This window comes from Etheostoma cragini, chromosome 10, assembly GCF_013103735.1.
Source record: "Etheostoma cragini isolate CJK2018 chromosome 10, CSU_Ecrag_1.0, whole genome shotgun sequence".
Classification (NCBI taxonomy): Eukaryota; Metazoa; Chordata; class Actinopteri; order Perciformes; family Percidae; genus Etheostoma; species Etheostoma cragini.
The window spans coordinates 1,360,710-1,379,925 of NC_048416.1; the positions used below are offsets into that span (position 1 = coordinate 1,360,710).

At 43.0% G+C, this 19,216-nt stretch overlaps 1 protein-coding gene and 1 long non-coding RNA gene across 2 annotated transcripts in view; one reads left to right on the forward strand and one right to left on the reverse strand.

Moving 5' to 3' along the window:
• The window catches only part of tenm1 (teneurin transmembrane protein 1), a 168,468-nt gene that overhangs the window by 7,226 nt on the left and 142,026 nt on the right, over positions 1 to 19,216 (forward strand). Inside the window, exons 2-3 of the mRNA XM_034883010.1 lie at positions 5,907 to 6,178; positions 10,204 to 10,515. Of these exons, the coding sequence (XP_034738901.1) occupies positions 5,962 to 6,178; positions 10,204 to 10,515 (529 nt within the window). The 5' untranslated portion in view covers positions 5,907 to 5,961. The remainder of the gene's footprint in view (positions 1 to 5,906; positions 6,179 to 10,203; positions 10,516 to 19,216) is intronic.
• LOC117951340 lies at positions 5,002 to 9,252 on the reverse strand. Its single transcript, XR_004658146.1, has 3 exons — positions 8,996 to 9,252; positions 6,033 to 6,035; positions 5,002 to 5,012 (listed from the first exon to the last, which is right to left on the reverse strand). It is a non-coding gene; the product is annotated as an uncharacterized LOC117951340 (long non-coding RNA).

Consider the following 19,216-nt stretch of genomic DNA (forward strand, 5'->3'; position numbering starts at 1 on the left):
AGAACATCACAAAAATCCGCCTCCTTAAACGCACTCCCTGGGCTTTTCCAGATGACAAGCGTCACATTGTAACAGTGTAGATGGAAGATTAGCCCACTTAGCATTCAGAAATCAATCTGCGATGCTGCTCAACAGCTACTAGTAGATCATGTGAGCTACTCCTCTGCAGGGCTAAGGCTCTTTACCCACTCATTTCTCTGTGTTCAACAACTTAATAAAGGAGATGCACAGGAAATACTGTCTAAATCGCTAATCACCAAATCCAATTTCTGGAATCAATGCCATTGATTTATCAATTAATTCTGCATCTGCAAATCTGCCACTTTGCTTTGCTGTGGGTGTTGGGAGGTTTCAGCGGTCAAATGCATTATTGAAAGAGGCTTTTTACCAAGCAGTGGCTGATGCAGAGAGCTTAGGAGGTTGTCAGTCTTGATGTAAAGCTTTATTTGCAAAGCGAGTTAGCGTGAACAGCCTTTTAGTCCTGCTAGGAGGACAGTGACATGTATTTATCTTGCGATAGAGGAGGAATATCAAATGTGTTGAATAAGGCTTTGTCTTGTCAGGAATATTGATCAAGTGGTTTGGGGCGGTGTCTCTTGCTTTGTGTGTTGGTGTCTGTGTCTGTGTATTTGTGGTCAATTGCCTGTGTGCCCCTGCAAATGAATAGGGTGTTATGCTTGTGACTGCGCACACGGGGCATGTGTGCCGTTGCATATTCTCATTCTTTTTGTGTTTTTTTGTTTGCTCCTCGGCCTTGTGGGGAATCAGCAGAGGGCTTTAGATCAGAGAGAAGGAGCAGAAGTGGTTATCAAAAAAAAATAAATGGTAGCCTGGTAACAAGCAGTTGGGAAAAAAAATGCTATACCTTAAGATCCGAAAGAAAGAACATTTTTCTAACTGTTGTCAACACATAAAAAGTTATAACACAGCTTTTTTCTTCGCTGTGGCCCACATTTAGAGGGCATGAATAGTGTAGGACCTTATGGATTTCTCCACATCACTCAGGCATGCGATGGTGATGTGGGATTTGACTCATGTCCTCTATAAATAGTCAAATGGTCCAGGATGGTCCTGACAGCTCCAGAGCTGGACACATACTAACTTTTTCTTCTGCTTCTTGGTCGTGCTTTCATTCCCACACCAGTGGGCACCTAGTGGGACTTGCTGGGCTATTGTCGCACCTATATGGCTCTCTTTCTATATTCAGGCATTAACCTTGGGTGCTTTGCCGTTAGGAATAATGGAGGTAGGCAGTGCACTGGAGGATAAATGGTAAAGACACTGCAATGGTGCCGAGAAACAGCGAACAAGGTTTTTCTTTTACTGAAAAGGCCAGTATTGACTATGCTGACTCTCAATAGCGTGTGGGTGTTTAAGTGAGTTGTTTGGTTAGAGTAAATGCTATAAGTGTTTGTGGGCACAGGGGCATTGAGTGTGTGTCAATCTGTGGCTGATTGTGTGTTTCATCTCTAAATGTTATCAGGGAAACTGTATGTATATTGAGAGGGCCAGGCTTGTGTGTGTCTGTGTGTGTGTGTGTGTGTGTGTGTGTGTGTGTGTGTGTGTGTGTGTGTGTGTACATACAGTATGCATTCTGCCGGTAAACTCGGCATTAGCAGCAAGAGATTTCAGGCTTGATCAGCTATGAAAGCACAACTACGTGATGAGAGTGCTGCCGCTGCCCACAGATAGCTAGCCCTTATCCACTAATTAAAACCCTCTATCACGCCATGTCTCACTTGGCAATCTCTCCATCCTTCAATTCCCCCCATTTTCACTGTGAAATCTCTCCATCTCCCATATCTATCCATCAGTCACTCTCTTTATCCTCATTCTCCATTCATCCCCCCTTCCTGTCGGTGTCCGCTGAGGGCTCCCAGTGGGCGGTGTATTGTTTTGTTGCGTTTCAGGTGGTATAGTTAAAACAGGGTCCTGTGGGTCCTCTTGTTTGAGGTGTCCCTGTCATATGCCGGAAGAGCTACAGGAGTACCAAAATACACACACACACACACACACATATGAATATATATACATACATATATGTAATTTCTTTTACATACACACCCACATTTATATAGACTGTAAATACAGTATATATTTGTATTTATACACACACACGCACACACACATCTTTACTCAAGGAGAGGCCTCTCTCTCTTACAGCTCTCTGTATACTCCCGCAGGACCTGTAGCCTGGATCTGCATTTGCAGCTCCAGACTGCGCCTTGATTCCTTCTGATGATTGAGCCATCCTAACAGTTGACAAAATGCAAACCTGCAAAACAACACCAGGGTTGTCATGACTTCACTTTGGAGCATCTGCAGCAACGACAGTTATAGCATGAATGTATTTGGGGAGGCTTCTCATCGTCATTCACGCGGCTAGTGAGACCGGTTTAGTGAGCTTGCCGCTGTGCAAACAAGCTTCCTGGAAATGTGTAAAGGCCGGAGCTAACAAAGATAGAAGCTCTCTTTACTCTCTGGGGGTCTCCAGGCGGTTATGAAAATATGACCATCTCTGCATGGCGGAAATGTATTTGTAATCCTGGAACTATACTGTATCAATAATCGGAGGAGTTAATATTGCTGGATGGTACTCGGCTCTCCCCGTCGTCCTTGTTTATTTACCAATGTGAAACTCAATTCTATGCCTGGCCCCAGTCCACTCTCTCTGCCTCTTTCCATTTTCCATTTTGCATGCTCTCTGTTCCTGTTCGTCATGATTTCAGCACATTTATTTGAGATTGGAAAGTGTAAATCGGTTTTGACATTGTCCTCATGGTCCGTGCCTTTACACATGACCATCTTTGCTGGGCTGTTTTTGTGTTATTGTTGATGGACCCGGCCCCATCCGGAGATGACTTGGAGCGTAAATCCTTTTAAAAAGCAACTGTGTATGTGAGCCTCTATCACTTCTCTAAGCAGATTTGCACAAAAAAACAGCCCACTGGTCTATGAAGGCACTGTTTGAGCAAATGGATGGATAGGAGGGGGTCAAGTGGGTGAAGAGTCCAATTAAATACAATTGCAAATGTGTAGCCATGGATTATCACTCCCCTCCCGTGTGATTGTATGTAAGTGTGTGTGTATGTGTGTTTAAGGAGCGTGATGAAAGACATAAAGAAAAGGGTTGGAAGGGGTTGTAATGCAATGCATGTGTTTCACTCAGTGTTGTCACTTTGTATTAATTTTAAGCCGAGCAGCGAGTAGTCCATTACACACTGATGAATTATAGATTAGAATTAACTTAGAAATAAAATCACACCATAGCATATACATACATTGTCTCTGCCTACAACTACTCCCTCTTAATCCATCTGCAGTGCACACTTTCTCACATGAGATGCAGCCCTCCATATAACAGCTATTATTATTTTATTATTAGTTTTATTTATTATTAGCTTACATTATCAATACTCATTTTGCAGCAGTTAGAGACAGTAATTTATAAATAAATAAGTACTACGCTACACATGCAGGACTGAATCGTAATTAGGTTGAAATGCATAAATCGTGGAAGTCTATGAATTTAACATCCTATAGTCTTATGTGGAGACGATTTAGATCAGTTGGTAGTCACTGACAGTATGTTGAAGCAATCAGTCAAGCACTTAGTTAGCTTCACTTGGGGATTTCTTTGTGCACCGTGTGCTCCCTTGCTTTACACATACCTAAAAAATGATTAGAGAAATGATACAACATTTTGTGAAAATTTGGAAGATTCTTGTATTTAAAATGAAGTCCAGTAGATGCTAATTATTACATCGTCAGAACTTTTCAGGGCCGCCCTTCTGTCTGTTTTCTATGGTCAGTAACCCATAGCGAGCCTACGGCGCCCGTAACTTCCCAAAGAGGTAATTCTTCCATTGGAAATCAGGGCTAGTGTTGTGCTCAGGTGGCACATGCTGACTTGTCCTACAGAAAACCCGTGTGTCTTGTTTGAAGCAAGCTCCGCTCTAGGAAACAACCTCCAGGTTTTGACATCAAAACCAAAAATCAAACCCCCTAATGGGCACCCCACTGTGGGCTAGAATTAGCGAGAATAACCCCCGCTAGCAGGCTTACTTCTCTAAATGCAAGGCCCTTGGAGAATGAGATGGAGGAAAGCATGCAAGGTTGGGCAAGGATGAGAGGGGGGGAGGAGGTAGAGCAGTGGACTGGTGCGAGGAAGAGGGATGGTGGTGAAAGAGAGGGAAGGGAAGGGAAGGGAAGGGAGAGGGTTGTTTTAAAGCAAACCAGACCGTTTTTATACCGTCGATACAGACAAGCAAGACTACATGCACTCAGCAAAATGTTTACTAGACTGGTCCGTGTATGTGCACATATGACACAGGAACAAGATGGTGTGCCTGTGTGCAGGATTGCGTGTGGCAGACATAAAACGGGACAGAGAGCATCTGTAGAGACAGACAGCAGTCTGTGCCTGCAGCGAGCTCAGAGCTCACAGGGTAATGTATACGCACTCCTTCGCCGTACCAGAGAGAAGGTGACACCAGTCAATCCCATTCTGACAGGGCAGCTGAGATAATAGCGGGCTTTGATTCCTTGCAATAACTCCTGCCAATCAAAATGAAAGGCATCATGATTGCAGGGAACCACAAGAGTGTGTATGTGTGTGCGCTGTGGGAGCTTACAGTACACTACAGCAGTGCTTGGGTGATGCAAAAATGTGGTTGGAGGTTTTAAAGGCATTGCTGTGCTTTGCGCTATCATTAAAGAGAAAACACAAGAGATGGGTGGATGGAGAGAGAGTGAGGGTGAGGGTGTGTGGGAAGAACGTGCGGACAACTTGACCCATTTTTTTACTACTGGCGGTCAAGGCTCGGCAGGCAGTGTGTGTGTGTGTGTGTGTGTGTGTGTGTGTCTGTGTGTGTGGTCATGTGTGTGGTCCGTGCGTGTGCATGCATGTGGGGAATGAGAAGGGTTAGCGCGAGGACAGGGGAAGGAGTCTTTCAGGTGAAATAAAAGCATTACTGCAGTGGTAGAAAGGTCAGCTGTAAACTTATATCAGACTAGTGGTGATCACCCTGTGCTGCAGATCTCTGAGGTATTGAGCAGGCACGCTCTAATGGCTTTGATATATGGACTACAGGACTCCCTGAAGAGGTCAATACCATAGCACTTTGTCTCTATGAGCAATGACCCTCTCAAGCTCCATTTAGAAGCTTTATATCTGCAGGAAATAGGCTGGAAAGGCCCAGGGCAGGGCATGGTAAAAGAGAACTAATATGAATGAAGTATTTTCTAATCGCTTCTTCTGTGCTCTAATCGTTGTCCCAATCAATCATTAGAGATGGCGGTATAAGCATATTGTGCCGGACGTCTTCAGAAATAGATTTTGATGTGGTTGAGAGAAGAACAAAATAATCTGAGCTGAATGAAGCGGATTTATCATTACTCCATTTGGAAGGGTTATGACACTGTAAAGACTGGTGTGTGATTGTGTTTGATCATTACTTTGGAATCTGGTGAGTCACAGTGTTTATTACGAGTGACAGACGTAGGGGCTCGGCTACAAATTAGTTGTTTTATCCGACACTTGTCAATAGTTGTCTGCAAAAAAGAGATCAGGCCCACAGAAGCTGGGGAAAACTGACAGAACGGAGAGCTGTGCTTGATTTTGGCAAATTTCTCTTCAAAGAAATGCGGACATAATGTTCTGCATCGCTGTTTCTTCTGAGCGTATTGATTTGGAACTAACCTTTGGTGTGAAATATGAAAGAAGCCAAATGGTCTTTATGAATGTCCGCTGTAATTGGAATGAGCAGATGTTGCAATATTGTTCCACTGTGTTCAATAACAGACTTCTATTTTTCTCCTCTATCCCTTCATTTTCCTCCACTGGCCCATCCTTCTTCCTGCCTGCTGTCCATTCCTGCCTCCCTCTCTTTTTTTCTCACCTCCAGACTCTGTGCTCTGTGCTGTGGCTGTGCTGAGTGACTAAGTGGAGCCCTGCAAGCCATGGAGGAGATGGACAGTAAACCCTACCAGCCGTTGTCTAAGGGGCGCCATGAGATGGAGATGTCCTACACCAGCTCGTCTGACGAGAGCGAGGACGGCCGCGCCCACCACCGCTCCTACACCTCCCGCGAAACCCTGCCCGACTACACGCATGAGCTACGCCTCACCCTCGGATCACACCGGGAAAGACAGAGTAACTACAGCCAACCCCAGCCAGGTACCACGCTCAGGGCAGGCTTAGACTGGATGTGTTTACCTGAAAATATAAATCCACAGTTGCACCAATACTGGACAAATGGATTCTGGCACACATATGGTAGACACACACACATGCACGTACAAAGACGCACACTCTGAGGTCTTTAAAAGGACCTTTGTGAATTACCTATTACAGTCCACAATGAGCCAGAAGGACAGTCGGAGGCAGCCAATTACCTCTTCTCCACGGAGGTGATATTTCTCTCCCACCGCTAAACTAGGTCAACCCCAAACCTCTCTGGCCTCACCTGTGGTGTAACACCGCCCTCCATTACACACACACTCACAGCTACAGACACATGGACATAGGCACACATACAGATGCACACTGACACATACACACCGAAAAATTCTTCCCTGCCGGTGACAGGAGGAAAAATGGGCCAGCGCGTGCTGTGATGGATGGGCTTTATGCAGGCCATGTGTGGTGTTAAGAGAGACGCCGCACCTCATCAGGACTGCGCCGCTGTGCAGGGTTCATAATGATCATTAGATACTCTCTTTGCTACCCCAACCTCCTGCTACTCTGCAAGACCTACCCACGATGCTAACAACAAACATTAGCCATTCACAACACTTACAACTCCTTAAAAGGAAGCCGCTCCTGGGATTGTGTAGTTTGAATGCCACCTTCTATGGATTTTGTCGTATTGTTCGCCATGCCGCGTCCTGTTGAGGGCTATTAGTCATCATCAAGTCTTCCAAAGCATTGAGGTGTCAAAGAGCACTTGGCTTTTTCAACAGTTACGGCCTTTCTGTTTCCATAACAAACAACATCCCCTGCCATCAGTGTCATATGGTAAGGTGCAAAAGATGCCCCAAAGCAGCCTTTGAAATGTCAATGGCAGCCGGTTCTGCAAAGCACATCTGTTCATCTTTGGGCAACAGAGTTATATATAGCATACCCTACCTAAGTAACCAACTGTTAAGGGGGGACATTGCCTCAAGTGACGTGCTTAATGGATTATGGTGTTCCTGACAAAAATCAGCCAATTTGTTCCTCCTCTAATTCCCCGCCCATGATCTTCATATTTTCCTTCATCTTTCAAACCGTCACATAATGCCCTCTCCTCCCTTCCTTTCCTTCCTTCTCTTCTTCCAGCTGTTAAGGTACCCAAATGGTACACATGCTCTCTGTCCATTGAATAGATACACAGATAGAGCCACAGCTGGATGATCAATCTTCAACGTTAGACAGCTAAAAAAGAAATGTGTGCATGTTAACAAACTCAAATCAATCCATTCACACTCCTATTTCATTTAGGAATGAGTAACAGTATATACATGTTCTTAAATACATGTGGGTTAACACAAGGGCATGGCTTTGGTTCTAGATTCACGGGGGGACACATTAAAGTAATACAGAAATGCAACCATATGAATGTGATGTATATCAATCAAGGTAAAACCACCTCATGATAAATTAGATTATCATGCGTTACACCATAACAGTAATCCAACCGTTACAGGGAGTATTTTATCTGTAGAAAATGTAGAGGAAATTGAAGTATTTTTCCAACCCAGAATAAATCTTCCTCTCAGGCTCACCCTGTGGCCCCAATCACAGGGTGGGGCAGCCTAAACGTTGCATGAGAGACACAACACTAACATTGTTCATAAAGCTTATTGCAGGAGCGCATGATAATAACAATAAGAGCAGAAATCCTCTGCTGGACCTTCTTTAGCCTGCCCCCATTTGTCCCATTCGTTAAATATTCAACACAATCTGAGTTGTCAGTTGATATTGTGTGAAAATTGAGTTAGCACAAACCATTTGACACACAGTTCCGGGGCCCCTAAGTTTTGGTCCCTGTGAAAGTCCCCTTCTTCAATGTGTTTTCCATTACATCCAGGACTGCAGAACAGTGAAATTATGACCCAGACGGTTTTGGCAGTTATGGTTTTTGCATTCAACATTGAGTGAAAGCAGTGTTAAATATATAAATATATTCTCCGAAGTGGGCCGTGAGCAGCTGACTGTAATGGCAGTTAATGGTAAGTTATTCAAAAAATGATTTGCCCTCTAATAACCTACTAAAATCATTTCTCGTATTAAATATTTGTTTCAAAATTAAATGGTTCAACAGTTTTTCAGTTTACAGTCGATTCATGTTTCTTGCTAGGGGGAAATAGCCTATTTGCTCCAGAATTGCCCTCTTGCAGGCATTCGGAGCTAAACAGTGGTGTGTAGTGGTGGCCAATCTTGTGCCGGTTTAATTCCAGCAGAACAGTGTGTGAGCCACAGTTGGTCTTGACCCCATCAAACAGCCACAGCAGGACACATCGCTGGTCAATGGAGTGGTCAACACCACTGCGGCTCTTATTGAAACCCTGTGCTTTGTGTTCAAAGCAGCCGACCCAACACACATATTAACTGCACTGAGTGAGAAGAGGAGAAAGTCTTTCTTCCCCGAGTTCTTCTGTTTGTTGATTCATATAAAACTAATAAAAAATACAACACAAATTGCAACATGTCTCTTTCACATAGAAAGAGAAAAAGTGTATGCTGGAGAGGTCAGAAACCCGTGGGGGGGCTTAGAGCAAAACCAGGTTCAAGGTTCAAGGAGTGTTTATTATCCCTGGGGGGCCCTTCGTTGAACATGAACAACGCATAGGCTATACAAAAAAATACAAATAAATACATACTACACAGAAGTCCACATCTGACATTGATTTATTAAAATAGCCTATAGCAGCAGGGATAAAAGAAGTTTTGTATCTGTTAGCAGACACGAAACATAAAGCATAAAGCACATAATGTTCGGGGGGGGGGGACGACTGACTGGGCTGTCTTCAGGGTCCGGGTCTCGTATAGAGAATTTAAGTCAGTCAGAGGGTCGTGGGACATTTTGCCACACACCTTAATAATATATACTGTTATTAGTTTGAAAGAGTGAGGGACCCAAACCAGCTCACAAAGGCAAAAGAAAGAATAGCTTTAATAAAACAACAATAAAACATCCTCATAAAAGTCTTATCGACATTAAAATTGCAAAATTTACGATAAAAAAACATGCGTTGATGTGATTTTTCACAGACAGCGACTTTGAAGCAGCTCGAAGGTAAAATTTCAAAAGTCTAAATCTTTTGCAAACTCACCTTCAATAGTCACTAGAAACCAATTTACAGGAAATATAAAGAAAAAAATAAAAAACAAAGGACATGAAATGAAGTCAATATGAAAAAGAGAAAAAGACAAATAATTTCCAGAAATAATTACAGACTTAAACTCAATTTGGTCAAAATAAAGAACAACTTTTAATAGAGTCGATATGGTACCAAGCTGCAGTAGTATCGTTATAGATTTCAATTTATGCCTAGTTTTTTTTCTTCTTTTTTTTATTCCATCAGTTCCATCACTTCCACTTAAACATTCTAAACAGAAAGCTGAGGTGGCGAGGAACAGAATTTACTGAGCTGTCTCTGCAGGAGAAAAAAAGGTGGAGCTCAATTGAATTGAATTGAATTGAATTTAAGTGTAACCAGAGGACTAACACAGTATATCTGATGTTCTCAGATAACAGGTTGATGCTCAGGATTGGAGGGCGTTCTAATACCTGAAAGCACATGAGGCTCAATTTTTCCCTCAGTCTGAGTCAATATTAATAAGGTTTGATCTTTATCTGATCTCTTCACCCCACCAAGGAGAATATAGATGAGATCAGTGCTCTGTTTGAGCAGCAGTTCAATACATCTCGAGCCCGATAACACACATCAGGAAGCCTGAACAGGATATAACTTCACTGCAAATGGTTAAGAAAAATCGAGGGTGGCATTTTGATTTGGGCTTCTGCTGCGAGGCTTGTAATAAATGCTTGCTCAAATAACAGCCTGTCTCTTGACATAATTTGGGAGGTGTTATGTGTGTGGCTTCTGACAAACACCTGGTCAGCTTAGTTGCTAAAGCAAATGAAAACACATGTCTGGAATTAGAGGCTTTGCAGCTCAAGATGATCTCAATCTGCGTGTCTCTCCTTCTTTTAGATTTAGACTTTTGCAAGGCGGGGCAGATGAGGAGCCCAGAGTACCACATCCATCAGCAGCAGCAGCATCAGGAGGAGGAAGAGGAAGCGCTGTGCTCTGGACCGGCCGCTCACGCCCACAGCCGCTACTCCCTGGGCGTAGGCTCGGACGTGGACACTGAGCCCGAAGTGGACCCCTCTCCCGCTCACGGCCTGCAGCACATGTGGATGCGCGGCCTGAAGTCCGAGCAGAGCTCTTGCCTCACGAGCCGCGCCAACTCGGCCCTGTCTCTCACTGACACTGAGCATGACAGGAAGTCCGAGCCTGACAATGGTGAGTCAAATATTTAGATCTTCTCAGGCCACTTTGTCAATCACTATGCAAAATGCCCAGGGGAGATTTAGGCTTAGCAGATTATGCAGTTCCCCTTCTGATGATTCATTTATGTGCATGTAAGTAACATGCAGCATGAGCTGAGGTCAGGCTCCTTGTGTTGTGAATGTACTTCAGTTGCATCCTTACAGTCTCATACTATTAAGAGAAGATATGTTTTCCCTATGTAACACAACGAGAAACATATAACATGATATCTCTTCAAAGTTTGAATTACAGCCTCAGGTAATTGCATGATTGATACTCTCAGTTTTTAAACTAATGCTAATGCTCTCTCTTTGAAAGCTCTTTGATGTGGCTGAGTACAGAAACTGTGCTATTGGTTATTTAGTCTCTGAAGTGGGCTCATATTGGAGGTGAAGCTGGGGTTGACTTGGGATGGAGCCAGAGGAAAGTCCGGTGACGAACATCAACGTAAAGGATTGAATATCCGTTGGAAGCTGAGGCCGATTTTGGTTTAAGGCTTGGAGGAAAAGGAATAGCAGGGGTCGGGCATCGACAGTGGCTGGCGGGCTTCTGACAACCGCTTCTGTGGGAAGTCTAGCCTGGAAGGAAGGAGAAGTTGAGAGGCGGAGGTGAAGACATGGGGCCAACTAGAGAAGAGCCTGGGAGGTTGCCAGCTATCTGTCTTGCACTGCTGGGCTTGGCTTGGCTCCCCGCAGATGGAGAGTTAGAGGTGCACACAAACAAAGACAGAGCTCTCCAACTCATCCCCAAGGGCACTGTCTGTTTATTTGCCACAAAAAAAAGTTGGAATGTATTCAGTGGCTGAGAAAAGCAAGGGTGAAAAAAAGAGACAGAGAAGGAAAAAAGAGAATTACAGAGGGGAAGAATAAGAGACAGGGAGAGCAAAATATGCAAATGATAGAATAGAAATGGTAATGTAATGGTATAATTAGAATGAGAATAAAAGGGAATGAGTGGTTGAGGGTAAAACAGGTGAAGGAGAAGCTGGTTTTGAGTGAGAGTTAGACAAAGATGGTGGGAGAGGGAGAGGGATAGGACTATGAAAGGGGAGTAGAAGGATCAGCGAGCCGGAGGGAATCACAGAGTTTAGGATGTGCTTGTTTATGTTTGGGATGCACCCAGGGGTGCTGTTAAATGGCAGCCGGATTGGACATGGAGTCAAAATCACAAGATGGAAGAGAAGAGAGTGAGAGAGTGGGAGTGCTTGCAGCATTACACAGTAATCAATTTGTCATGGCTGTGTGCATATGGACCAAAGTTATTACCATTGGAGATGAGGGACTCCATCTTTATCCAGGGTCAGAATGAATGCTGCAACAGGGGGAGGCAGATGGGCATGCAGAGGAAACAGAAGCAAATGAGGAAGGATAAAGTCAAAGAAGTGAGAGGAGAGGATTTAAATATTCAAAGCATTTGGCTTTCCTGCTACAATGCACCAGGAAAGCTGGTTTATGTGTGGATTTCATATGTCACAGTAGGAGCTGTACAGTGTGTCCTATGGCTCTCCAGACCTTGACTCTCATGAACATGTTCTTCCTTTGGCTCCTCTACTTCTTTTGCATTGGTATCTTTACTTGGCAACTTTTTTCCTCTCTTCACCAGAAACAGCCCATTCATACTCATCCTGTCCCTGTCCATCTCCCGCCGACACGTGGCCAGGTGTGTCCATGCGTGGCATCCTCTAATAGGAAATGCATTATGGATGTCACATTTCTCTCCATCAGCACAACAAAGTCTCACACGCCCCTCTGTTCCCAGTGATAATGAAAGTTAGAGCCACTTGCAAAAAGATGTCGGCGGAAAGAGGCTGAAATCAAAAAGCTAACGTCCCTGCCAAAATGAAAGTGCATTTTAAGTCGAGGCAACCTTGCACTCCCTTTGTCTTCAGAGCTCGCCCCCTCCCAAACCCATTAATGATGTCAGCTTCAAACTGGCAGGAATCCTTTTGTTCCTGGTCTGATTGAAGCTGACAAGTCAATTTAGTCAGTGTGTGTGTGTTTGTGGGCGGTGTGTGTTTGTGTGGATTTGAGTGTGAGAAAAATATCAAGAAGGAGAGACAGATTAAGAAAGAGTAAAGGACTAACATATTCAGTTTGTGTGTGAAGCCAGGTTTGCACAGATGACTGTCTCTACTCTCTTTCATCTGTGTGTGTGTGTGTGTGTGCAGTGAGTGTGTGTGTGATGGATTTGTTGGGGGGGGGTGCATGTCCAACTGTGACACCTCCCCTGAGGAAGGCTGTAGGCGTTCTCGAGCACCAGTCAGACCTGCTGAAGAACTCAGGAAAACATCAACACCCCAAACTGACGACAGCACGCTGTTGGAGATTGGCAGCAGAAAGACAAAGTGCAGTTCAGCTAGAGTTTACAGCTGACAGGCATGCACACACACATACACGTTATAGCCAGAAATATGTAGACAATCATATAGATCATATCTACAAACTGATGCCGCAAAGCTAAAAGCACAATTTTTAGTTGATGTTTTAGTATTAGGATCTGATTGGGGGCTCAGGGACATACAGGACTTTGACCGGCTATGACTCATGAGGTACAGCGGGTTGTCTTTAATCAAAAGGTTGGCGGTTCAATTACCTCAAGTGTCCTTGAGCAAGATCCCCAAGTTGGTCCCATTGGGCAGCCAGCGCCTTCCATAGCAGCTCCCCCCCCATCGGTGTATGAATGTGTGTGTGGATGGGTGACTCAGAGGTAAAGCTCTTTGTCCGGTATAGGCGCTATATAAATGCAGTCCATTTACCATTTAGTGTGTATGTTCAGGAAGTTGATGCACACACAAATGCTGTAGCTAAATACTGAAGGAATAGTTCCACATTTTTGGGAAATATTCAACTCAGCGAGAGTTAGCTGAGAAAATCGACACTACTCTCATGTCTGTGTGTAATTTATAGCGAGCTCGGAGGGGATTAGCATATTAGCATAACAAATGGAGGAATGGAGACATTAGCTATCCTAGCTAGCTAGTTGTATCTTCTTTGTTTAAGCTGTACACAGACGTGAAATGTAAAGATGACAATTTATGGTTCTATAGTAAGTTGCATGGTACACTTATCTCTTTAGGAACAGCCGTTTCTCCCTCCGCCCAGCGCCTCTGTGTAGCATCCCCGCTAGTTGTCTGGCAACCTTGCTGTGACAACAAGATTTCAAGAAGCCACTTCTGTTCCAATTTAACAAGATGTTGGGTACAAATTAGTAAGCTTCAGAGGTGTTGGTGTCATAATTTTGAACTATGGAGAGAGAGCCCAGCTAGCTTCTTCCCCTTGTTTCCATTGCCAATGCTAAGCTAGGCTAATCTGCTTGCTTTCATTACATTCATGACATACAAAATCTCGTACATGAGAGTGGAACTGATTAACTCTCACAAAGAAAGCAAACACGAGCACTGCAATTCTTTGAATGTCATGTATCAAACTATTCCTATATTCAAATTATTTATTTGTAATGACAATGATTGAAGTGCAAAATGGAAATAAATGCTGAGAGAAAGGGAAGAGGAGAACTGATGACAGAGAGAGAGAGAGAGAGAGAGAGAGAGAGAGAGAGAGAGAGTCAGTCTTAGGAATTGCTGCACTGTGGAATTTTTTACAAAACTGCATAGCTTTATTATCTGGGTTACAACACTGTCCTAATAATGAGATGCTAATGAATTGGCCGCTTTTTCATTAGTTTAATCAGTTGCAGATTTACTCAAGGCTTTTTTCTCTCTTTTTAGTTTATCTTTTTCTCTCCACTTTTGGGATTGACACATTGGCATAGCAGACAGCCTCCTGGTTTTTACATGACTGCTCTTTTCATACATCATCCTCCGAGCTGAAAGGGTTTGAAGGCGACTGCAAACAGCCGTCCAATGAAAGACTCAATCACTCATTATGGTAGATAAAGTCTGTGCTAAAAGGCAAATATCTGTGTAATTACCGTGGCCTGAGTAAGCACTTGATTCTGATTGGCTGCAGGACGTCCATTATTTCATTTTAAAAACTTGACAACTTCCTGATCCCAGTGCTAAATTAATATAGTAGAAAGGTTTGAGTGTTCCATTTCCGCCATATACAGTACGCTGCAGATAATGGTTTGAAGAAAATTGGTTTTCAAATTGCCTCAAACATTTATAGTTCCCGAATTAGCAATCAAGCTTTTTGAAAGTTGTTTTGCATGGATGTAATCCCTCTGCATCAAGACAGATTAGCCCACATCTGTTGATGTGACCGGGTAGCATCACTGCGTAATTACTATAGGTAGAGACAAACACAATGACATAAATCAGCATTAAACATTCAAAAATGTTCAAAAAAGAACCTTGCACTAGTGTTCAGTTTTAATTTGGTATTATCTTGATTCCTTTTTTCAGCAGGCTGATAGTAGATGAATATTTCAAAGCAGGATGTTGCAAAATAAATATTAAAACCCACAGTGTGATGAACACAAATGGAGACAAAGTTAATTTGAACCGAAATGCAAGTCCCTTCCTTGTTAATTGTCATCAGACATGAATGTATTTACACTTGACAGCTTGTGCCTCTTGAATTCACTTTCAGCTCACTCATTTCTCAAAGAAATTTTCTTCAGAATATTAATTCCTTTGTTCCTGTGTTGGATATGAATTTTTCAACAGTATAATTGTCCAGGATGGATGCAATCTTGCAACAATTTGCTAGTCAAGTCTTAAAATCTGCTGTTTTTTTTTACTGTAAATTGAAAAGATTTGGGATTTGGAGTTGGTTGGACAAAATAAATAAGGTGAAGATGTAAAGACAAATCCTCTGGAAAATTCTGATATACATTCACTACTTTTTTGCTACCAATGTACGAAGTACTTGAGAAGATAACATCAACATTCACAACTCAAATTTTTTTAATGTTTTCATTGCAATGTTTTCCTCCTGCTTTTGCACAAAACGTTCACCTAAAAAACTGGCCTGAGGGCTTTTTTTTACATCTTTCCTCAGTAATTTCCAATGAATGAAGGCTATGCAAAAACAAATGTGCCTTGAATGAGTATGAATGTTACTCTGTAAAAGAGTACAGATGCCTGCCAGGTCTTATCAACACTAAATGAAGCGTATTGCTCCAAAATAGATTGCTGCTATTAGACCTTCAAATAAAGTCATTTAGAATATTTGTTTCCCAGTGTAGCTGTTGTCCTTGCCTTGAAATAAGGCAAGCATGAATGTTACCTTAAACATAAATGTTACCTTCTGGTTGTAAACCAGGTAGTTTGGGGGCTTGGGGACCGCACAATGTCAAATAGGGCCCACGTATCTTTTATAAACATGGTCCATTATTTTTTATAATGATGTACCAAAGTTTTGCAGTCAAGTTTGGCCAAGCTGTGTTCAAGTAAGTGTTACAAAAGGTTAGCAAGGGCGTGAAGACAAAGGGTAGGAGAGTGGAGAGAAAAACTGACCTCACGGTTTAATGAGCAAGCACACGGCACGGAGAAAGACAAAGGGGGGGCAGAGAGTAGATAGGAAGACAGAGAGGCTCGCTGGCAAGTAAAGACATTGCACCGGATATTAGAGAGCCATCATCAGAAAATCCTGGCGAGGTTTAGCTTTTGTACTGATTTTAATTTAAGCCAGCAGTCATTCGATACGTGTCAGAGTTACATTTAGAATACCATTCAGATAAACTGATGGAATCTGGTGAAATAGCAACAGGTGTTTCACAGAATCTTATTTCAGATGGGAAGCAGAATTTCAGGACTTCTCTACTTTATGATGCAATTCTGACATATATTGTGCAATCTGGACTTTTAATTAGACAGTGAGGGAATTACAAATGTTTCATTTAAGCTCCCTTATCCCAACGTGTCAGATAAGAGCATTTAAACAACGAGAATCCAACAGGGTTTTTGTGTTTTTCCTCCTTCTGATGTTGGAAGACGCAAATCTCGTTTTGGCAGCTTTTCCTCAGCGGAATCAGGAAAACTACAATACGCTCAGAGATGGAGACATCTGCAGATGTGCCTATACAACCACACATACAGAATGGACATGCACAGACACACAAGATGCATTCTTGTATCTCCTCTAACCTTTCCTTTTGTGTGTGCGTGAGAGCAGAGGTCTAAGTGCCACACCAGGCAAAAACAGCCATGTACTCTAACTTCCCTCTTGCCTTCCTAAGGCCCAAGGGGTTTTGCAGGAATGGATTTGTCTATTAGCTCGTAAAGAACATTGCTCAGTGCCATATCGATCATCTGAGCTGTAACGTTTAGGGTCTTTAAGTTGTAGAGTTGATCTAGTGGTACACAGACTCCCCTGGCTATTTTACCAGAGTGAGAGATGATCAACTTAACCCTGGTGCCGTGCTTGGCCAGAGGAAACGCTATAAACACATCCGCTGGAGCCAGAAACCATTTTTATTGAACCGCCTGTTGAGCTATCCAGGAGAGGCTGAAGAGCTGCCATGAATCCGCCAGGTGCCTCATTGTAGCGAGAGAGCAGTTGGGTGTGTTTTTTTTCCTATCTTTAATAGCAGTCTCATCACATAGTTATCCATGCAGGCTTCTGCTCATGACAAGCTGTCAGAATGTTGGACCCCACCCTGTTGTCCTAATGATGGACCTTTACAGCTCACTGGTCCAAAATAAGACCTACTGGACCATGATGCTGGTTGATGGGGAGTTACGCATATGTGTGTGTGTGTGTGTGTGTGTTAGAGAGAGAGATAGAGAGAGTGAGAAAAATAATTTTATGTTCTGTCTCTCTGAATGCTTATGCCCCTCCTCAATCCTCATCTTGCTGCCATGGCAACAGTCATCAAATCAGAACATCAACCGTGGCTTTCATGTCGTGTTATCTACCGGCTGCCTACATGCTGTCTGTATACATAAACTGTGTGATGGAAGTATCGCAGAGTCTAACCATTACTTGCTATTTTAATAAGCGGCCACATATATATATATATATATATATATATATATATATATATATATATATATATATATATATATATATATATATATATATATATATATATATAAATATATTATAACTCCTCCATCACCTACACAGCAGCGGAGGTAAGAGTTGAGCTGATTGGTTTTTCTTAATAAACAGTCAAATAAGCTGTTTAAAAACAGTTTTTAGCTTCCAGCGCTGTTGGAGTATTAAAATAAGAGGAGAACATGGTGAGTGGCACATGAATAAGCTCACAGCAGAAAGGAACAATAGCTCTGAGAGTGTACAGAGAGATTAGTGCAAATCAGAGTGTTCTGCACTGGGGGAGAGAGGCTGAGAGGGGGCGGAGGACACAAGGGTGCCTGTACTGTATGGACACACACACACTCACACACACACACTCACACTCAGATGCCCACATAGCTATTGATGTTTTGTGTTCTGTTTGTGTTCTGTGTGGGGTATATTATTTTGAAGGGGTGGTAGTGAATGCAGCCACAAACACAGCAAGGATTGACAAGGACATGGTTGCCATGGAGGGGTGGAGAAAATTCAATTTGTATTTGAAAAAGAAAAACCTTATTTTTAGTTTAACTACGGTGTCACAGTGCAGACCTAGAGAAAATATGCCTGATTCTATGAATGGGCAACTAGAAAGCCTAATTGAACAATGACTGAGAAAGGAAAAGAAAAGCAAGCCAATCAAGACCTTTTTATCCTGCACAATACCATCCTCTGTGCGGATGAATGGGACTTGTCACGGAGCAGGCTTTTGCTGAGGAAAAAAAGCTTATCTAAATAGCAAACCTACAGGTTCATTGTTATTCTGATAATCAGAATTCTCATCTGAGCCTGCATAGGGATTTGAATGCATTTGCCAAGAGAATATCAGTGGCAGTAATGGCAGCGTAGTGGTTTCCCCATCATTAACAGTCGCTGCCATTTTAGTTTAACTGCTTGTAGTAATAGCTGCTCCTCCGATGCAGCCGTTGTGTTATTGCCAGGGATACTTCTGCCATTGCTGTGTCTGTGCCAGTGTTAAAGGCTGCCTTCACAGCCATGGTGCCAGTAGTAAAGGGTGTTACATGGCACGGTGCCCTGAGCCTGTCAGACCTCCAGGGTGTGTACACCACCTGTCATTATCAGCTCTCAGCCTGGCAGCCACGGACAGCTAATGGTCCACTGGGTCTCACCCAACAATCTGCTGACCAGTACGAGTGCTGCCGGTTGGACGGTTGGACACCTGCGCAAACACACTCACAGGTGTTCGCAAACATGAACACACAGATGTGCACGTGTTCAGTTGTGTATTTCTGCACACAAAAAGAAAATAGTGAGGTATGGGTTGACGCATAAACAAAATGAACTGAAATGAAAAGATGATATATGAGCCTATTTCAATCATTCACTTTGCCCTGGGACGGACTTCTTCCACTCACTCGAGGGTTGTCTGTATGATTTATAGAATAGGATTGTAACCTTTGTCACAGGCAGCTTTTAATTGAAAAAAGCCACAACAGGACTTTGGAAAGCCATTTATTATTACAGTTAATTAAGGTAAACATTAAATGAAGAGAGTTTTAATTGGTTTCTCTTGATGAGGGTAGGGATCTGGGGTGACCAGGATCTGCATATGTAAATACCTAAAAAACTCCTCCAGGCCTTGGCTTTACTCTGTCTGCCTTAGAGTCCTCTCATTCCCTTTCTCTTTCTCTGTTTCTGTTTATTTCCCTTTGTTTTTCTCCGCCCATGCATGC